The following is an 18119-nucleotide window of genomic DNA, read 5'->3' as shown; positions in this document are numbered from 1 at the left end:
CCTAGCCTTCCAAACCCACGCTCTACAAATGATATTGTTAGGGGCCTTTTTACGTGCGAACCCGACACTGTTACGGTCCGCCACGAATCGCATCCTTACATTTATAAAGGTTTATATAATGGATTTCATGGATTAAAATTGTTTTTATGACTTAAATGAAAGACCTAAATAAAAAAAACACAAAAACAAAGAAGAGTAATACACACGTGGATGGTAGGTTTGACCATGCATTCTATCATGTATTTAACAAAAGTCAAATTACCTTGAGTAATAACAAAAAATAAAATAAAACAAAAGGAGAGTTAGATTTATTATCAACATAGATATTATAAAAAAATGAGAATTATTGATAATGGAGAAGAGATTAAATTGACTAAAATTCCTTGAATTGACCAAAGACTGAAGAACACGAATTTGCTCTTTGAATTAACTAGAACTCAGTACTAATTAATGTTTTGGTCTAACTCTGATGGCCGAAGAGGACGGATCCTATCAATTTATAAAATAAAATAAATAAATAAATAAATAAAAGGCAGAGGTTGCGTATTGCTTCTTCTTATAATTATAAAAATAATAAATAATAAATAATAAATAAATAAATAAAAAGGCAGAGGTTGAGTATTGCTTTTTATATTCTGCTAAAAATTGTGCAATTAAAAAACTGGAGGATGAATCGCAGGCAGTTAAAACCAAAATCACAGAGAGAGAGAGAGAGAGCATGAAAACAAAAGCTGATGGATAATGTCGAGAAAATAGATCACCATAATTAACAACTTCAAAAACTATAGCATTCCCCAGACCCACCGCTACTGGGTCTCTCATTCTCATACCGGTACCTCTCTCTTTCTCTCCCTTGTTTCTTTTTGCTCTTTTCTGCTTTTGTTGAAATTTCAAACTCACGGGCGTTATAGTTAGTTGGGTTCTTTCTTGGCGTCTCTGACCCTTTGGGTGAGTGGGTTGTTAGCCTGCTGCTTGCGAGGTAGGTAGCTACTACGTATATCTTTTCATGGTCAATCAACAATAACAAATGCCGCCATGTTTTTTCATTCGTTCATAATTAAATTAAAAAACCACAAAATACTCCGAATCCTACACCACCTACTTTCACAATTTAAATGTCATTTTCAACATTTTTCAACGAAAACCAAGTCCCCACTGCCATCCTATATAATTCATTATTAAATACTCACCCCGTTTTCTTAGGATCCTGAAAGGTTTACACGATGGATCAAACCCAGAACTATATTTATTGTAGCCGCCAGCGAAAGCCAACCGTATTCGGATAATGCTATTGACTGTGATGGTAGTATGATACAGTACAAAAGATAAAGTCCTCAAAATCCAAACCCCCAAAACTATCTCTAATTTTTCTCTTGCTTACCAAAAAAAATAAAGAAAACTTATCTCTAATTTTGTACCGTATATTAAACAGATTTCTATATTTTTTTTTCTCCTACTAAAAATTTGTTAATTTAGTGTAAATATATATATATATATATATTAAAAAAAATTGATTTAAGTCAAATCAGGAGATGGGTCCACAAGCACAGTTTTGTTATAATAACGTTTTGAGTGTGGGAGCTTTTTCTCTTCCTCCTCCTACGGTAGCCAGCTCGTTCCACCAAAATTCAGTACCGTTCTCTTGTAAGTCCAATAGCTATTGTTGCGGCAAATATTGGCTGTCCAGATCTGATAGCAACAGCAGATCAAGCGGTGTGAGGAGAATGGCTTCTTCTTCGCCTATAAAGACCTCGCATCATCGTCTGCGGCATGTGGATTCAATGACGATTCTACCGTCGGGTGCTGGCAGGATATCGCATTTGAACGCCGCCATCTTGGGTGAATCCTTGGCTTCTGAAGAGAATGATCTCGTCCTTCCCAATGACCAATTCTCTTCTCAGGCTCTCGTCCCATCTCCCGAAAAGGTAAAGCCTGCCAACCAACCCTCCTACTTGTGATGTCCAGAGATTCGCTTGAATATTGATCGAGTGTGTGTTGCGTGGGATGTGTTAAGTCGAGCATAGCATATACTGGGTAATAGTCGTTTTGAGGTATAGTGCAGATGTGACTAACGTGAGTGTTTGTATGTATTGATTTGTTAGTATGTGGAGATGTATAAGAGATCAATTGAGGACCCTGCTGGATTTTGGTCCGATATTGCGTGGTCAGAGTTTTACTGGAAAGAGAAATGGGGTCAGCAAGTGTTTTCTGAGAATCTTGATGTCCGGAAAGGCAATATTAGTATTGAGGTACTTTTGTTTTGTTTTGTTTTATTGTACTTTTCTTTTGAGTTCTTTTTTTTTTCTTTTAAAAGTTAATTTGGCTCTTTATTCTGAGTCTTTTTCTGGTCTGTGTTTTATTTCTCAGTGGTTCAAAGGTGGTGTAACCAATATTTGCTACAATTGCTTGGATAGAAATGTTAAAGCTGGAAATGGGGACAAAATTGCCATTTACTGGGAAGGCAATGAGCTTGGTGTTGATGGCACTTTGACGTACACTCAGCTTCTACAGAGTGTTTGCCAGGTCATTTTCTAAGCTCTCTCTCATGCTATCCATGCACACAAACAAACACACTCATGTATAATAAACTCAAACTCAAGAAATTGAAATTGAAATGTGGGTGTGAGCAAATAACAAAAATTATAAAAGAAGATATTGGGTTTTCAATCTGCAACTAGCCGAATGGCTAAATGAATGTGATTGATTTTATTTTTATTTTTCCTTCTACAGCTTGCAAACTACTTAAAGGATGCTGGGGTTAAAAAAGGTGATGCAGTTGTGATTTATTTGCCAATGCTAATGGAACTTCCAATTGCAATGCTCGCATGTGCTCGCATTGGTGCCGTTCACTCGGTATGGCATACCTTCATTATTTCCACCCACCTTTTTTTTCCTCTTCCTTTTATTTTTGTTCCAAATTCCACATTTTTTCATTTGTTTACAAATAAATCTCTGATAGCTTTTGTTATCCTCAGGTTGTATTTGCTGGATTTTCTTCTGAATCTCTTGCCCAAAGAATTGTAGACTGCAAACCTAAAGTTGTGATTACTTGCAATGCTGTTAAAAGGGGTTCTAAGGTTATCCCCCTCAAAGGCATAGTTGATGCTGGCCTAACTGAATCAGCCCGAAATGGAATATCTGTAGGTGGGGAAATATCTGCTTATGATTTAAGCACAAAATTGTATAGTCTTCGAAAATTTGTCTCTGTAAAGGGTCATACACCTTTTTACTTAACATTTTCTTCTCATGATTGACACAATTTAATGGCAAAAATGAACTTGCATTGCACTTACCTGAAATAGAGCTGCTACTCCTTTAGGACGGTAGTCTGGGTTTCGACAGTCCATTTATGTTTCCCTGAATTTCTAGTTGTTCTAAGTCTCTTCCATTGTTCTTTCATTTAGTGATACATTAAGTATGTTCGATCTATTGGAGTTGTGACCATGAAATTTCATGGATATTGAGTACCATGTCCATTGGGGACAACATATGCCAAAGGTTCATTGTGCTTTATCTGAAGTAAAACATCTACTGTTGAGGATTGGGATCTATATCAGGCCCCAACCAGCTTAGTTAATCTCAGCATTGGGTTCAGATTGTTCTAAAACCTACTTGACTTGCCAAAATTTTACCCTATGTTCAGTATTGTACAACAAAATATTGGGACAAAATCTTTTTTTCCCTCCACATTGACATATTTGTTTCCTTTTTCTTGCAGATGTGTGCTTAACCTATGAAAACCAATCAGCCATGACGAGGGAAAGTACTAATTGGCAAGAAGGAAGAGATATATGGTGGCAGGTTAGTTTTTGGAACCTCTTCTTATAAATGGATTCTCATGAAATATATGGTGCTTGTACTTGTAATGTGCATGTTGTATTCCCCTTCCTTCTGGTATCAATTCCTTCGTGATATGCCTAGAAAGAAGAGAATGGTACTATTTTAATGTAGAAGTCTAATTCCTTGTGTATTTTAACTTATCAAAAAATTCCTTGTGTATTTTAAATGCATGCCTGGGCTCTATATCAAGAGCCTTAATGTACAATTTTGTACATGTTGCTGGACGGAATGGGATATTTATGGCATATACTTTATCAATTGATAGTGATTACAGATTTAGGATAGTTAATTTTTGGGTCATTGATGATTTGCAAATCTCTTTCAGGATGTTGTTCCTAAGTATCCAACTACTTGTGAGGTGGAATGGGTTGATGCGGAGGATCCACTTTTTCTGCTCTATACTAGTGGGAGCACCGGAAAGCCAAAGGTAGTTATATAACACGGTCTTATTAATATATGTTCTCCCTTTCCATTTGTTTTGTTCTCACATAAGTTTTTGAAGGGTGTTCTCCATACAACTGGAGGATATATGGTGTATTCCGCAACAACGTTCAAGTATGCATTTGACTACAAACCGTCCGATGTCTACTGGTATACTTGAAATTAATCCTTCATGTCATTACAAATTCCCTCACATAGAAGAAATTCTATACTACTAACATTAGTTTTTTTTTTTTTTTTTTGATAATATATACTACTAACATTTGTTGTTTCTTAATTTGTCTTTCTCCCAATTTCAGGTGTACAGCTGACTGTGGTTGGATTACTGGGCACAGCTATGTTACTTACGGACCACTGCTAAATGGAGCGTCAGTTGTAGTCTATGAAGGGGTACTTGAAATGAGAACTTCTATTGTAGTTTCTGTTGTCACGGTCATGGAATAACATTCAAGATTAGAAAACAACTTACACATTCAAACATTAATTATATTGGTGCATAGAGATCAACCAATACATTCAATTTTGACCACAGGATTGGAAATTTAAGAAGGGCTAGCTTTGGAATACCAAATGGAGACTCCAGAACTTGGCATCTAAACTAAAATTATCTGTTCTTTATCTCTTTTTAAGAACCATATATACATATGTGGGTTTAAATGTCATATATGAATATAATTTGGCTATTTACATCGTACTGTTTTATGAAACTTAATTGTCACTTATAAAAAAAAATATAGTTTGAATAATACAGTTTGATTTGAAACACCAATTGGCTGTATTGCTGTGTGGAAGATGCTCAAGAACCTCTTGAGCAATATATTAGATGGTCCAAGCCAACATTTTTGGATGGGCTGTGCGTTGAGGGCATTCATGATGTTTAGATGTTATTTTGGCCCTCATAACTCATTCTCAAGAAGAAAAGGCAGAAGATTGTATGGGAATTGGAACCATCAAATTTAAAAAAAAAAAATTGATGTAAATGTTCTAAAGATTCATCTTGATATCATTTTTCTGAAATATTTAGCTTAAGAGGCCATACCTTATGAAATACAATGAGAGGCAATCATACTGTATTTTAAGTTTTCCCATTTATGGCTAAGTGGCTGTGTATTACCTGCAGGCTCCAAATTATCCTGATTCTGGACGCTGTTGGGATATTGTTGACAAATACAAGGTGACTATATTCTATACCGCACCCACATTGGTGCGGTCCCTCATGCGTGATGGTGATCAAGTAAGCTATATGTCTGACCTGAGCTATGTCTCTGTGGATGAAATGATTTATATAAATATTTGTTAATCAAGAGTATCATACAACTCAGTTATGCCTTTTCCCAGTTATGTGGGATTGCTTCAATATTGTCATTTTAGTTAATCTAGGTTCATAGTTTCTGATGCAGAAGAGAAGCAGGATTTAAGAGTATTCTCATGTTATGCTTTCTTTAAGTTTATATGCTGCTAGTTTTACTTTCATTAATGATAAACTACCCTTGATCCCAAAAGCTTAAACTATTAGGAGATAGTGAATTTAATCGTTTTTAACTGTTGTTCTAACACTCCCCTCATGTGTGGACCCAAAATACCCTTAATAAGTGGGGTGCAACACATGATAAATTACCACATGATACCAAAGGCTTATATTGTTAGGAAATAACAAATTTAATCAGCTAACTATTATTCTAATAAATAAGTTCTATAATTTTAGAAGTCAAAGAAATATGGTATAATTTAAAGAAATTCTGGAATTGAGGTTGCATTAGCCCAAGACTAGATTTTTTTTTTTGGTTACTACATATATATAAGCTTTGGCCAAGTGGCACACGCCGCATGTCCACCCTGAATGATGGGGCACATCCGGGAGTCAAATCCCCTTAAACCTTTACCTAGAAATATATTTATTACTTGTTTAGTAGTCAAGCTTACTACAAATACATTCTTTTCACATTCAGAGACCTAAAAATTTATTGGAAGAAAGATTTGGGATACCTTAGTGTTTGGGATAATACATTCTTTAATTTTCAAATACATTCCTTTCACATCCAAGAGTCATATCTCTTGATAAAAATATTTGGGATACCTTAGTGTTTGATGTGGTGCATTTGGAGAGAGGAATTCTAGAAGCTTAAAGGGGTTTGAAAGACCTATTTTAGATCTAAAATTGTTTTTTCTGAGATTGTTTGAATGGATGATAGTGTCAAGATTATTATCATTTTGAAACTTATTAGATTTGATTGATCATTGTAATTATAGAGCTTAATTGTTGGTGTACCTATTGTATACTTATTGTGTATTTGGGCTATGCCCTTAATCTCTTATTAATAAAATTTTGTTACTTATTCAACCAAAAAAAAGAAGGATTTGAACATTCAATACAAAATAAGGATTTTTCCTCCCAATAACCTCTTTAGAAGATTGTGAGGCTTTATATCACGTGTTTTTAGAGGATTTTATTGGATGTGATGACTAAAGAAATTAAATTACACTTCCTTTATTTCCATTTTAAATGTTTTGCCTTCCTTTTTGGGACATCTAAAAATGCATTTCCACTTTTTAAAAGTGGAAGTTACTTCAATTTCCCATGTTATCCTTAAATTTTTTTTTTCTCTCTCTCTAGAAAAGCAAAAAAGACTATTATTAAGTTGTGCCATCTCTAATATAAAGTAAAGAACATTTTAAGAAGATCTTTATATATTTAGCTTTCTATTCAAAATTGTATCATTTCAAACCATGACATTCAAATTGGGATGGAGGGAGTAATAATTTCAAATCTAAAATTAATTTTGTAAACTGCAAGTTATAATGTCGTTCCCAGCTCACCATTCAGGATTTTTGCTGGTTTATGGAGTTTTGTGTTTATTACATAACAAGGGAAAGAGAGAGAGGGGAGAGAGGGCTCCGAAACTCACATGCTCTGATGTGATTAATTTTCATAATGAATGTACTAATGAGAATTTTTTTCAATTTTGCAGTATGTTACCCGTTACTCGAGGAAATCCTTACGGGTCCTTGGAAGTGTTGGCGAGCCTATTAATCCAAGTGCATGGAGGTTTAGCTATCAGCGCTCGTTTATTGTAGTAATCCAAAATTCTTTTCTTTTTTAATAACAAGACAACTTAAGACATTCCAGTTTCTCTCAGGTGGTTTTACAATGTAGTTGGAGATTCAAGGTGCCCTATATCTGACACCTGGTGGCAGACTGAAACTGGTGGCTTCATGGTATCTTAATTCTTTTCTTTATGTCTTTCTTATTGTGATGCCAGCAGAAAACTCTTATTTCCTATCAAAATGTATATATATGAATGAACTTTGAGATTTTACTTTGACATGTTTATAATTGATATTGCCATCCTTTTCTGTTGAGACTATTATCAATGGTTCACAACTTTTACCTGGCAGATTACTCCATTACCAGGTGCTTGGCCTCAGAAGCCTGGTTCTGCTACTTTTCCTTTCTTTGGGATTCAGGTCTTTCATACTGAACTTTTATATGGATGCAATCATCTAGCATATTAGTTTAATCTTTTTTGCTTATAAAAAAAACATATTAATTTAATCTTTCATCAATCTCTATTTTTTTTTTAAATTACTTCTGCATCGATATCTTATTGGGTTGAAATTACAGCCTGTCATAGTGGATGAGAAGGGTGTTGAGATTGACGGTGAATGCAGTGGGTATCTATGTGTGAAGGGCTCATGGCCAGGGGCATTCCGTACACTTTATGGTGACCATGAAAGATATGAAACAACATACTTCAAGCCATTCCCTGGCTATTATTTCAGTGGTGATGGCTGCAGTAGGTAAGTTATTACTGTCAATTGTCATGTTATCAGTCTGCATGATAATATTTTGTGCTAAGGATCTTGATATAGTGTCTTGGACTTGAACTACAATTTGTATACTTAATGGTGTCTCCAACAAATGACTGCGTAGACCAAGACATAAGACATGCAAAGAGTGGGCTAATTGTGTTAAGCTATCTACATCTATGTTTCAGGGACAAGGATGGATACCACTGGCTTACTGGAAGGGTTGACGATGTTATCAATGTTAGGTATCTTTTAGATTTCATAATCTTTTCCTCTTTTAATCCCCCCACACAGATATATATAGCTTGAAAAAATAAAAGAGAATAGGTCATCAAAATGGTCATATATGGACAATTTTTCCCCATTGTTTCATGTGGTATCTTTGGAGGGAAAGAAATAGTAGGTGTTTTGAAAATAATGAGAGATCCATATCAGACCTCAAGTTATTTTTCTTTAGAACCTTAGTGGATTGGTTGTCTGCCCTGTGAAACCAATCATTCTCTTCTTTTCTTGATTTTCTTGATTTATGTAATTTTTGTACTTGATTTGTTGACCCCTGTACACTTCCTGTGTGCTAGGGCATCTATTTTTTTTTATATCAATAAATCTTGTTACTTATAAAAAATAAAAAAGAATAAAAAAAGGTGATTAGTCTGTGGAAGGCCCTACCTATGCGTGGCCACAGAAGCATCTACCCACTGATGACCAATGCTTGAGGAGCCTAGACGGCAAGGGAGCTGCAGGTGCTCCCTCAAGCGGGTTCAGCGATAGCCTGAACTCAGCTCCACCAAACTCCCTGTAGCAACACACACAGAGACATGTGTAGGATCATAAATTTATTGATTTTTACACACTTCATTAAAGCTATGCATCTCTGTCTCTCAAAATTTATGGCATTCTGTTGTTAGGAAGAAAATTATACAAGTTTTCTTCATTGCCTTTGATATTTGGAAAATATTGCAGTGGACATCGTATTGGCACAGCAGAAGTTGAATCTGCTCTAGTCTCTCATCACCAATGTGCAGAAGCTGCCGTGGTTGGTGTTGACCATGAGGTATACCTTTGAGCTTGAATGTGCATGTGTGGGTGGTGGTTGATTGGTATTTTTTCCCCTTTTTTTTGGGGGGGGGGGGGGGGGGGGGGGTGTAGGAGAGGCATCTGATGGGTGATTTCACAACTAAATTGCCCGTACCAAGTATGTCTGACCAAACTAAAAACTACCATATTTGTTGCTGTAGGTTAAAGGACAGGGTATCTATGCATTTGTTACTCTTGTGGAGGGTGTTGAATACAGTGAAGAACTCCGGAAAAGCCTCATACTCACAGTCCGGAATCAGGTCTGTATCTAGTCCAGTGCACTTCTTTCATATGACAACAAAATAGTCAAACATATAATCTTACTCAATACTGCATATAGTGCACTCGGTAGATCATGTAAGAAAGAACAGAAACCGTGCTGAGAGTCATAAAACTAATTACACCTTCCAATTACTTAGAATAGCATTCAACTATTTGTGATGTAGCAGCTGGATGGCTTCCATTGCATTGAGTGAATCGATCTCAAACATGTGAGGTCAATACACAAATTTTATTATAATTTAAGTGGAATTCTGCTCTCAGATGGCATGATCTGTGGTCATCAAAAAACCAGAAAGGAACTGATGCTAAAAGCGCAAAAAAAAATTTAATTTTGGAAGTCAATTGTGTTTTTGTTGGTATTTTAGGTCTTTAGTAATCAATTAGCTTATTTAGTAGTTTTATTTTATTTCCTACTGTCAATTAGAATTAATGTTTCCTAAGTTAACTAGAATATAGGTTTAGTTTGAGTAGTTTATATAAACAGACTATTCTGCTCCTGTGGAGATTTGTTAATTTGATTGATTAATGAACATTTTTTTTTTTTTTTGGAATTTTCCAATGGTTTATTGTTGACTCCAACCAACACTAGGTGCTGCCTCCAAAAGGTTTTCTGTTTTGCTTGGTGCTAACTCCAAGCAAGTATAGGTTCTGACTCTAGGTTGCCTCTATATTTTTCTGTACTTTAATTTTTGTCTTGCATTTTGCCCTCCATCAGGAAACCGGCTTAAGAGCTCTTGTTTCAGTTAATGGTATCGTTTGTCACAGCATGCAAATTATTCAGAAGTATCTCAAGTTCAAACCCAGCTCCCAACATCCTTGTTTGTATTCTTGATATCTTTTAGAGATCTGATTTATGGATTTTCCTCCATTAGTTTTCTGTGCTACTGTGAATGGTAACCAGTTGCATATAGGTTTTGTACTTTCTAGAATCTAGATCATAGAAAATGTTTCCTTGTTGCTTAGCTCGTCAAGTTGAATGCCCCTAGACTACTTAGCAATTGAAACTAGTGATAGGTTCAATTGCCCATAGGTTTAACTGGCTAGAGGCAAGTCCAAATGAATCTTCTTTAGAAAGGCTTCCTACGTTATAATAAATAAATAAATAATTGAAAGAATTTGTTTCCTTGTTATCTATGGACTTCATGCAATTCTGTAGTTATTCAGCATGTAGCAGTGAAAGGTAGAAAAACTAAAAATAGGAACTGATTTTTTTTCCATCTGATCTCTGTACTCTTACATGCAAATTGGGTGATTTAAGGCTGAGATCACAAACCATATAATTAAGTTAATCCCATTTTCCATCAATGACATCCATCTAAGTTACTTACTAGAGGCATTTTTCATGTACCAGAGACAGATGCATTCAAATATATAAATTCCTTTTTTTTTTTGGATAAATAACGAAAGTTCATAAATCAAAATACCCAGGTACACCGAAGTGTATATGCATAGCATTACATCAAGCTCGTAAATTACAAAGATCAAGCATATCTAAAAAATTAGAACATGAAAACGAATTAAAAACAGAACTCCAGTCCAACAAATGTATAAATTCATAATTATGCTTTCTAAGTTTCATGCTTGTTCAACCTTTCAGATAGGAGCCTTTGCAGCACCTGACAAAATACACTGGGCACCTGGTCTTCCAAAGACAAGGAGTGGAAAGATAATGAGGAGAATTTTGAGAAAAATTGCTTCCAGGCAGTTAGATGAGCTTGGGGACACTAGCACACTTGCAGATCCAAATGTGGTTGATCAGCTTATTGAACTCGCGGATCGCTGAAGCTCCACACTTGTAATGTGGGAGGTACCCTCATCAGGACTATATTCAGTCATGTTACAGGCTCTCGCGATTTTCCTTTTCCTTTTTTTTTTTTTTTTTTTTTTTTTTTTTAATGATAAGAGGCTCTCACGATAATTTGTTATTTGAGCAATAGAAAGAAGACCCCTTAATAATACGCATTCATATATTTGGATTTTTTTTTCAAACATTTGGGGTGTTAATTTATCTGTCCTCCTTTATCTGATTGGATACTTGTGTTTGCTCTTTTCTTTTTCACATGAATTATGTCCCGGCATATCCTTGGACTTAGCTTCTAGAGTGAGCAGTATTATGGTCTATTTAGATACCGCTTATTGCTGAAAATTGAAAACACTGTAGTAAAATAATATTTAAATATGAATTGTGCCATGTGGGACCCAGTTTTAAAGTTTTTTTTACTGAATTCTGTACTTGTGGGTCCCATGAACAGTGCACGGGACTCATGGAAAAACGTACGTAGCTGAAATTTGTTTTCAGCTCTATCCAAACTTACACTTAGTCATTCTTTGGTGCTAAAAATAAAAAAAATAAAATAAAAGAAAAAGAAAAAAAGGGAAGGTTAGAAAACAATAGACATTGGTACACTTATTCCTGGAATTAAGGTTTAATTGAGTGCAAAAAATGGCTTAAAATATTTTAGGGCAAATTGCAAAAACACACTTGGGATTTGGGTCGTTTTCAAACACATCTCCTGTACTATGAATTTTAAATTTTTAGACCTGTAAGATATTGTAATTGATCAAATTGACCCTTCGTTTCGCTTTGTGTTCCAAGAAAGTGTTTAGTTAAAAAGAAAATAGATGGAAGTGAATGGTGGGTCTCGGCTTGATTGGTGGTGGCCAGTGAGGATTTATGGGTCTTGGGGTATAGTCAGTTTGTGGTGGCTAGTTGTGTTATGGAGAGAGAGAGAAAGCGAGGGAAGAAGAAGATAACGGCAAGGGAAAGAATTGAAGAGAGGATAGGCAAAAAACAAAAAAAGGAAAAGGATTTTCTCAAATCCATTATTACCATCAACATGTAATAAATTACATGAATTTTTTTTTTTTAATTCAATCAATCATGTGATTTATTAAATTATTTAAACAGGTTACATGATTATTGTATAACTCATGTGATTAAAAGTATACATATATAATTTTTGAATTGCTATGTAGTGGATTAAAGAAATTATATTTCAATGAAAATTTTGTCGAAATCAAATAACCAAAGTAGGTTATTTCTTTTTCAATTTTTAGATTTTTATTCAATTTTATTTAAAATAAATTGTTTTATAAAAAAGTGGTAATGTGTGTTGCACATGACCATTTTCCTTCAATTATAATCCACGATGAGAAAAAAAATGAAGGATTTTGTAAATATTCAATTGTGAACAATGTACAAATAAAATAATATAAAAACAAACAAACAAACTTTTCATTAAAGAATGGAATTATATATTTATATATATAATTTTAAAAGTCGCAGCATAACGTTTAATGTTGTTACATTCTTATTAAGCAACATCATTGACCATATTATCATTTTTTTTTTTACTAATTTGTTCATCTCTTTTTTTTTTTTTTAATAATATTAAATATATTAAACCGTCCAAGATAAAGATGCTCTACCTTAGGGACAACTTCTATTAATACAACTCACCAACTCAACTAAAATGATTCAACCCAATCCAAATTAGGCCAGATTCGGTTTAATAGTTTTTTCAATCTAGACTCACCCCCAAAGTCTCCAACTATTTTTATATAAATATATATATATATATATATATATATTACTTGTATTTTAAGTTTTTACTAGTTTTATTTTTTTGATATTTTGAGAATTAATTTTAATGAATTTGAAATATATTTTGTGCATATTATGTGAATTGTAATAATAATTTAATGGAGGAAAAAAGCTCTTAAATAGTTGAATAAATTGCAAATCATACCCTTAAAACTTAGGATAATTATCATTTTACCTCTAAAGTTTCAAAATTTTGATTTGGTCCCTAAACTTCGAAATTATGGTTAGAAATGACTCTGAAAAAGTAGCAGACTGGCTTATCTGTAACTCCACATATGACATTGAGCTAGGAGCCTTCATGATAGCTCCAGAGATTATATTAATAGTCCCACATTTGACAAGCATATGGGATTAAAATTCTACAGGATACTTGTGGCTTGAAGACACAAATTGTTTAAAATGACTCAGTAATATACGTTGAACTTGATAATTTCACAATTTTCGACCAGACAATATTCCAAGAATTGGTTTGGGGTCCCAAACTATCATTTCACAAAAAAGGAACAGGTGATGCTTACCCAATAGGATTCTTAGACAGAGTAGGCATTCAGGCAAAGATGTTCAGCTGGGCAACTCAATAGAAAAGTCTGAAGAGAGCTCAAAGGTTAAAGCAGAAAAAACAATGTAATTTGGAAGAACATGTTAAAATTGTAACTCATAAAAAAGAAGGTTGCATCCATTAATTCTTTTATAATTAGTCTTTTATTGCTTGTTTCTTTTTTAGTCAAAACACTTGGATCTCTACAAATAGCTTAAAAAAAAAAAAAAATGAAAGCGTGTATGCATATCACATTTAATTTTCATGGTTGAGTACATGGGTCTTGTACTTTTAGACTTTGCTTACTAGTATCTATTTTAGTTTTTGTCAGCAATATTTTAGTTAGATTTTTCCTTTTGTCGAATTTACTTTTAATTAAATTTCAAATGTTTGATAATTGATACACTAAATGAGACCTGTTATATAAACTACTCCTAGAAATATCTACAAAGAAAAAAAAAATTCTTAAAACCTATGTATAGAATCTTTGGTGTATTACATTAGATTTTCCAATTAAATTTAAGCACTTGGTTGCATTGATGAAAAAAAGACAAACAGTATTATAATTTTTAAGGACAATTAAATTCAATACAATTATGTATTTAAATTTAATTAAGAAAAAAAAAATTAGGGAACCTAATATACTGTCTATGATATTGTAACTAAGTTTACATCATTAAAATTATTTTCTGTTGTATAGTCCCTTTCCTTTTAAGCCACTTTTTAAGAACATGAGAATACCCACAAAAATAATAAAGAGGAAACCTATATTCAGACAATCATATGGCTATTGAACGCCAAAAAAAAATATATATATATATATATATATTATTATTATTATTATATCTGAAAAACCAAACAATAATACAATTTGTTTTTCTTCTCACATTGAACATTCTACTTGGTTTAGATATAAATAAACAAATGTCTTCTCAAAAAAAAAAAAATAAATAAACAAATGTTCGGGGCCTTTTTTCGGTTGCTCGGCCACGTGTTATCCACTGGATTAGTGACCTTGCTAGGCCTGGGTTGTGTTTGGAGAGTTGCATCCTGAACTCAACATTGGGTCATGTGGTCCAATGGCTACCGGCGTATTTTTGAGCCTACAAAACATTAAAGCCAAAGTCTAAGAATTATGATAATGGTTGAATAAACATGTTATATGTGTTTGATATAATGGCTTTGATTAATAGTTGTAATAGTAGTTGAAATAAAGTAATATGTATTTAAAAATGAAGTAATCATGTACTCAATAATGTAAATTTAAAGATATGGAAGCAGAGTCACTTATCTTTGTATGGTTTGTAACTCCAATTGTATAGCACCAGTGAGTTGACAGCATTCCAGTAGAATGACTCTAGCGGTAGAGAGGCAGTTTGCCATGATAACTTCAAGATTGAAAGGGAAAAATGGGTGCAACTGGAGGGAGAGAGAGCATGTCCAGTTGTGTGTAGAGGCTAGTTAAGCTTGTCCCTTTTATCATACACTTAAATGAGTTTCCCCTTGGCAATGCTCTTTTAGGTGTTGTGATGTTATAAATAGTATAGCCTTCCATGAGAAGAGTTTTTGTATGAAGTATTTGTGCCTTCTAAAAGAAGGGCTTTATGTAAGATGGATTTGTGCCTTCCATGAGAAGGGCTTTGATATGAGATCTTGGTGCCTTCTAGAGAAAGGGCTTTAGCATTAGAAGTTTATGCCTTCCATGAGAAGGGTTTTTAGTGTGAGTATTTGATATCTCTCGAAAAGTGTGGAGATGGTAAAAGATATAGATGTTTTGTGGGATGTAGTATTTGTAATATGTATGATATATGGAAGTATGAAGGATATGAAGGTTAAAGATAGTAAAAATATGAGATTATAACTACTAGAGAAGTTGTAGAGATTGCTTTCCAAGAGGAAAGATTTTATAAGAGAAGAGTATATATGGAGATGTGTTTAGGTATTTGGAGATAGGGGCAATAAGATTGATGTATTTTCTGAATATGGAGAATGAGTATAATTGGAAGGGTAATAGTGTTGTAGTGTGTTTAGCAATGTTGCTGGGATTTACTGTTGGAGGATTGATAAGGGCTTATAAAGGGCATTTATGAGCTAAGGGCTGAAGAGTTTAGTTCCTGATTTGGAAACTAAAAACTCCAAAGCTCAGAACTTCATTAAAAACTTTAGAAGATAATTAAAGGGAGACAGAAGTTTATGAGAGAGTTCTTCTTCTCCATTAGTGTGTTCCCCTTGAGGTGTTGATGGGGGGTTCTATTTAGAGCTGAGTTTAAAGGGGTATTTTAGCAAAGAATCTCAGCCAAAATCTATCCCAATTAGCAATGAATTTTCAAAAAATCCATCTTAAGATTTGGCCAAAAATGGTATGTTTAGCTTTAAAGTATTCTTGTTGTACGACACCGAGGTCCCAAGACCCAGATGGGCCCTGGGCTCAGGCCCAATGGTACAGCCCCATCGCCCTAAGCTCTGCTTGAAACTACCTTCAAAGTATACAAGTTTTGGGCCTCGGCTCTTGAACTATGCTCGGTAATAAGCTTCCTGAACGGTCAGTGAAACCTTGTCCAGGCGTACCATAGGATGCTCGGGGAACATCACTACCAAGCAAATTCACCTGAGTTGGAATCAAGTTCCAAGGCCATAATCGTTACACTCCACTCTCACCTAAACATCCACTTATAACAGATAATATTGGACCTCCAATTGCACTAACAATGGTAGTAATCATGATTTCCCCACTAACTTAAAGCTATAAATAGAAGAAGTTGGGGAAGAAGAAGGGGTTCAGAAAAAAAAGAGAGAAAAAACAGTAACTAAGAAAGAGAGGAGGAATATTACTTTGAGTCTCAGTGCCGAGAACGACCCAAAGTAGGAAATCCTGAAGCCCACTTTATAAATAAATTGTAAGCCCAAGTGAGGTTGAGCCCTACAGTCTCATTTCAGGCTTGCACAATTGGCGCCCATCGTGAGGCTCTCCTACAAAGTTGTGGTTCGACTGAGACTCAAATAAGGGAAACGGGAGGGCGTGCCCAGAGCGGTTCCGTGGGATCTTCTCAGGGATCCACATGGCGAGAAAGAAGACAGAAAGGGCGCGAGGATAGGAAGCGCCTGCGAGGAGAGGAAGAGTCTGGCTTGGGAGAAGGGTCGGATTAGACCCGCCGAACGGTGTCGGGTGTCTCAGGACACAGGCAGTATGATGATAGAGACCGAGAGCTGGAGTGGTTGTGTAGACTGGTGATGGATCTAGAACTGGAAGCAAGGGGTTGACACCAAGAAAGGGACCGCCACCACCGGCAAAGGAGAAATGATAGCACGGGAAATCGGGGCGAAGAGGGCTCTAGCCAATCTGGTACACAACGGTTCCAAAATCGATCACCCTCTCAAGAATCACACCGGCGTAGGAATCACTCACACTCCCGAGAGACACGTCACCGTCGGAACCGTTCACGTTCGCATGGATACGAGGACCAAGGGTCGAATTCGCCAGATGAACGGCAACCCCGCAATGCTGCCATGGACGCCATGAGCCGAGCCTTACGAAGGGCTGCTCGGTCACCATTCTCAGATGAAATTGAACGGGCCCCTATGCCGAGTAGATTTACAAGACCGCCATTCAATTCCTACGACGGGAAGACGGACCCTGTGGAGCATGTCAGTCATTATATCCACATGATATCCTTACATGCACACAATGATGCCTTGATGTGTAAGGTATTCCCCTCCAGTCTCGGCTCCACCTCCCTGAGATTGTTCAATGGGTTACGAAAAGGCTCCATTCGTAGCTTTGCTGAGTTGATTCAAGAGTTCGGTAGTAGATTCGTGACATGCAATCGAGTGCCGCAGCTGGTGGATGCGCTACTTTCCATAAAGATGAGGGTCGGTGAAACGTTTCGAAGTTACGCCAGCCGGTACTGGGAACTCTACAACGAGATCGGTGGAGGAAATGAGAAGATAGCGGCAAGCACCTTCAGGATGGGGCTCCCCGAAGATTCTGAGTTACGGGAGTCATTGATGAAAAGACCTCCGGAGGATATGAGGCAACTTATGAGGCGCATTGAGGAGTATAAACGCCTGGAAGATGATCGGCTGTAAAATAAGGGGAAAGCCCCGTTACTCGGGAGATCTCGGCAGGGCATTATCCCAGCAAGACCGAAAAAAGATTTCAAGATGCAAGAACTAGAGGCGCAAATTGAGGGAGTTAATGTGGCATTCAAAGAACCTGTGCGCAAAATTCTAGATCGGATTAAGAACGAATCATTCTTCAGGTGGCCGAACAAAATGGGGGGTGACCCATCTCTAAGGAACCAAAACTTGTATTGCACATACCATAGGGACAAAGGGCACACTACTAAGCAGTGTCGGGTACTAAAAGATCATCTCGGGCAATTAGTAAAAGTAGGGTATCTGAAAGAGTTTGTAGTGGACTCCGCAGACCGAGATGCCGGCCAGGGTGTTCAGTAGAGAAGGAATCCCTTCCCACCACCGCTTGGAGTGATCGAAGTCATGCACGCTGCCCCGAGAGGTACGGCAGCAGCT

At 35.8% G+C, this 18119-nt stretch overlaps 2 protein-coding genes across 2 annotated transcripts; both read left to right on the top strand.

The window, feature by feature from the left end:
• The first annotated feature begins 673 nt into the window (after nt 1–673).
• Nucleotides 674–11474, top strand: LOC115976307 (acetyl-coenzyme A synthetase, chloroplastic/glyoxysomal). Its single transcript, XM_031097506.1, has 19 exons — nt 674–832; nt 1530–1925; nt 2103–2249; nt 2368–2523; nt 2731–2853; nt 2976–3144; nt 3719–3801; nt 4166–4267; nt 4343–4431; nt 4581–4671; nt 5402–5515; nt 7251–7327; nt 7419–7497; nt 7678–7746; nt 7904–8079; nt 8277–8333; nt 9052–9142; nt 9327–9425; nt 11045–11474. Exons 2-19 carry the CDS (start codon nt 1533–1535, stop codon nt 11228–11230), a joined length of 2301 nt encoding a protein of 766 aa, XP_030953366.1. The 5' UTR covers nt 674–832; nt 1530–1532; the 3' UTR covers nt 11231–11474.
• Nucleotides 11475–17096: 5622 nt separating this feature from the next.
• Nucleotides 17097–17675, top strand: LOC115969071. The gene has a single exon (XM_031088638.1). It carries the CDS (start codon nt 17097–17099, stop codon nt 17673–17675), a length of 579 nt encoding a protein of 192 aa, XP_030944498.1.
• Nucleotides 17676–18119: the final 444 nt, after the last annotated feature.

The sequence above is a fragment of the Quercus lobata genome, chromosome 2 (assembly GCF_001633185.2).
Source record: "Quercus lobata isolate SW786 chromosome 2, ValleyOak3.0 Primary Assembly, whole genome shotgun sequence".
NCBI lineage: Eukaryota > Viridiplantae > Streptophyta > Magnoliopsida > Fagales > Fagaceae > Quercus > Quercus lobata.
Note: the sequence above shows the minus strand (reverse complement) of the source record. Positions and strands in the feature narration are given on the sequence as shown.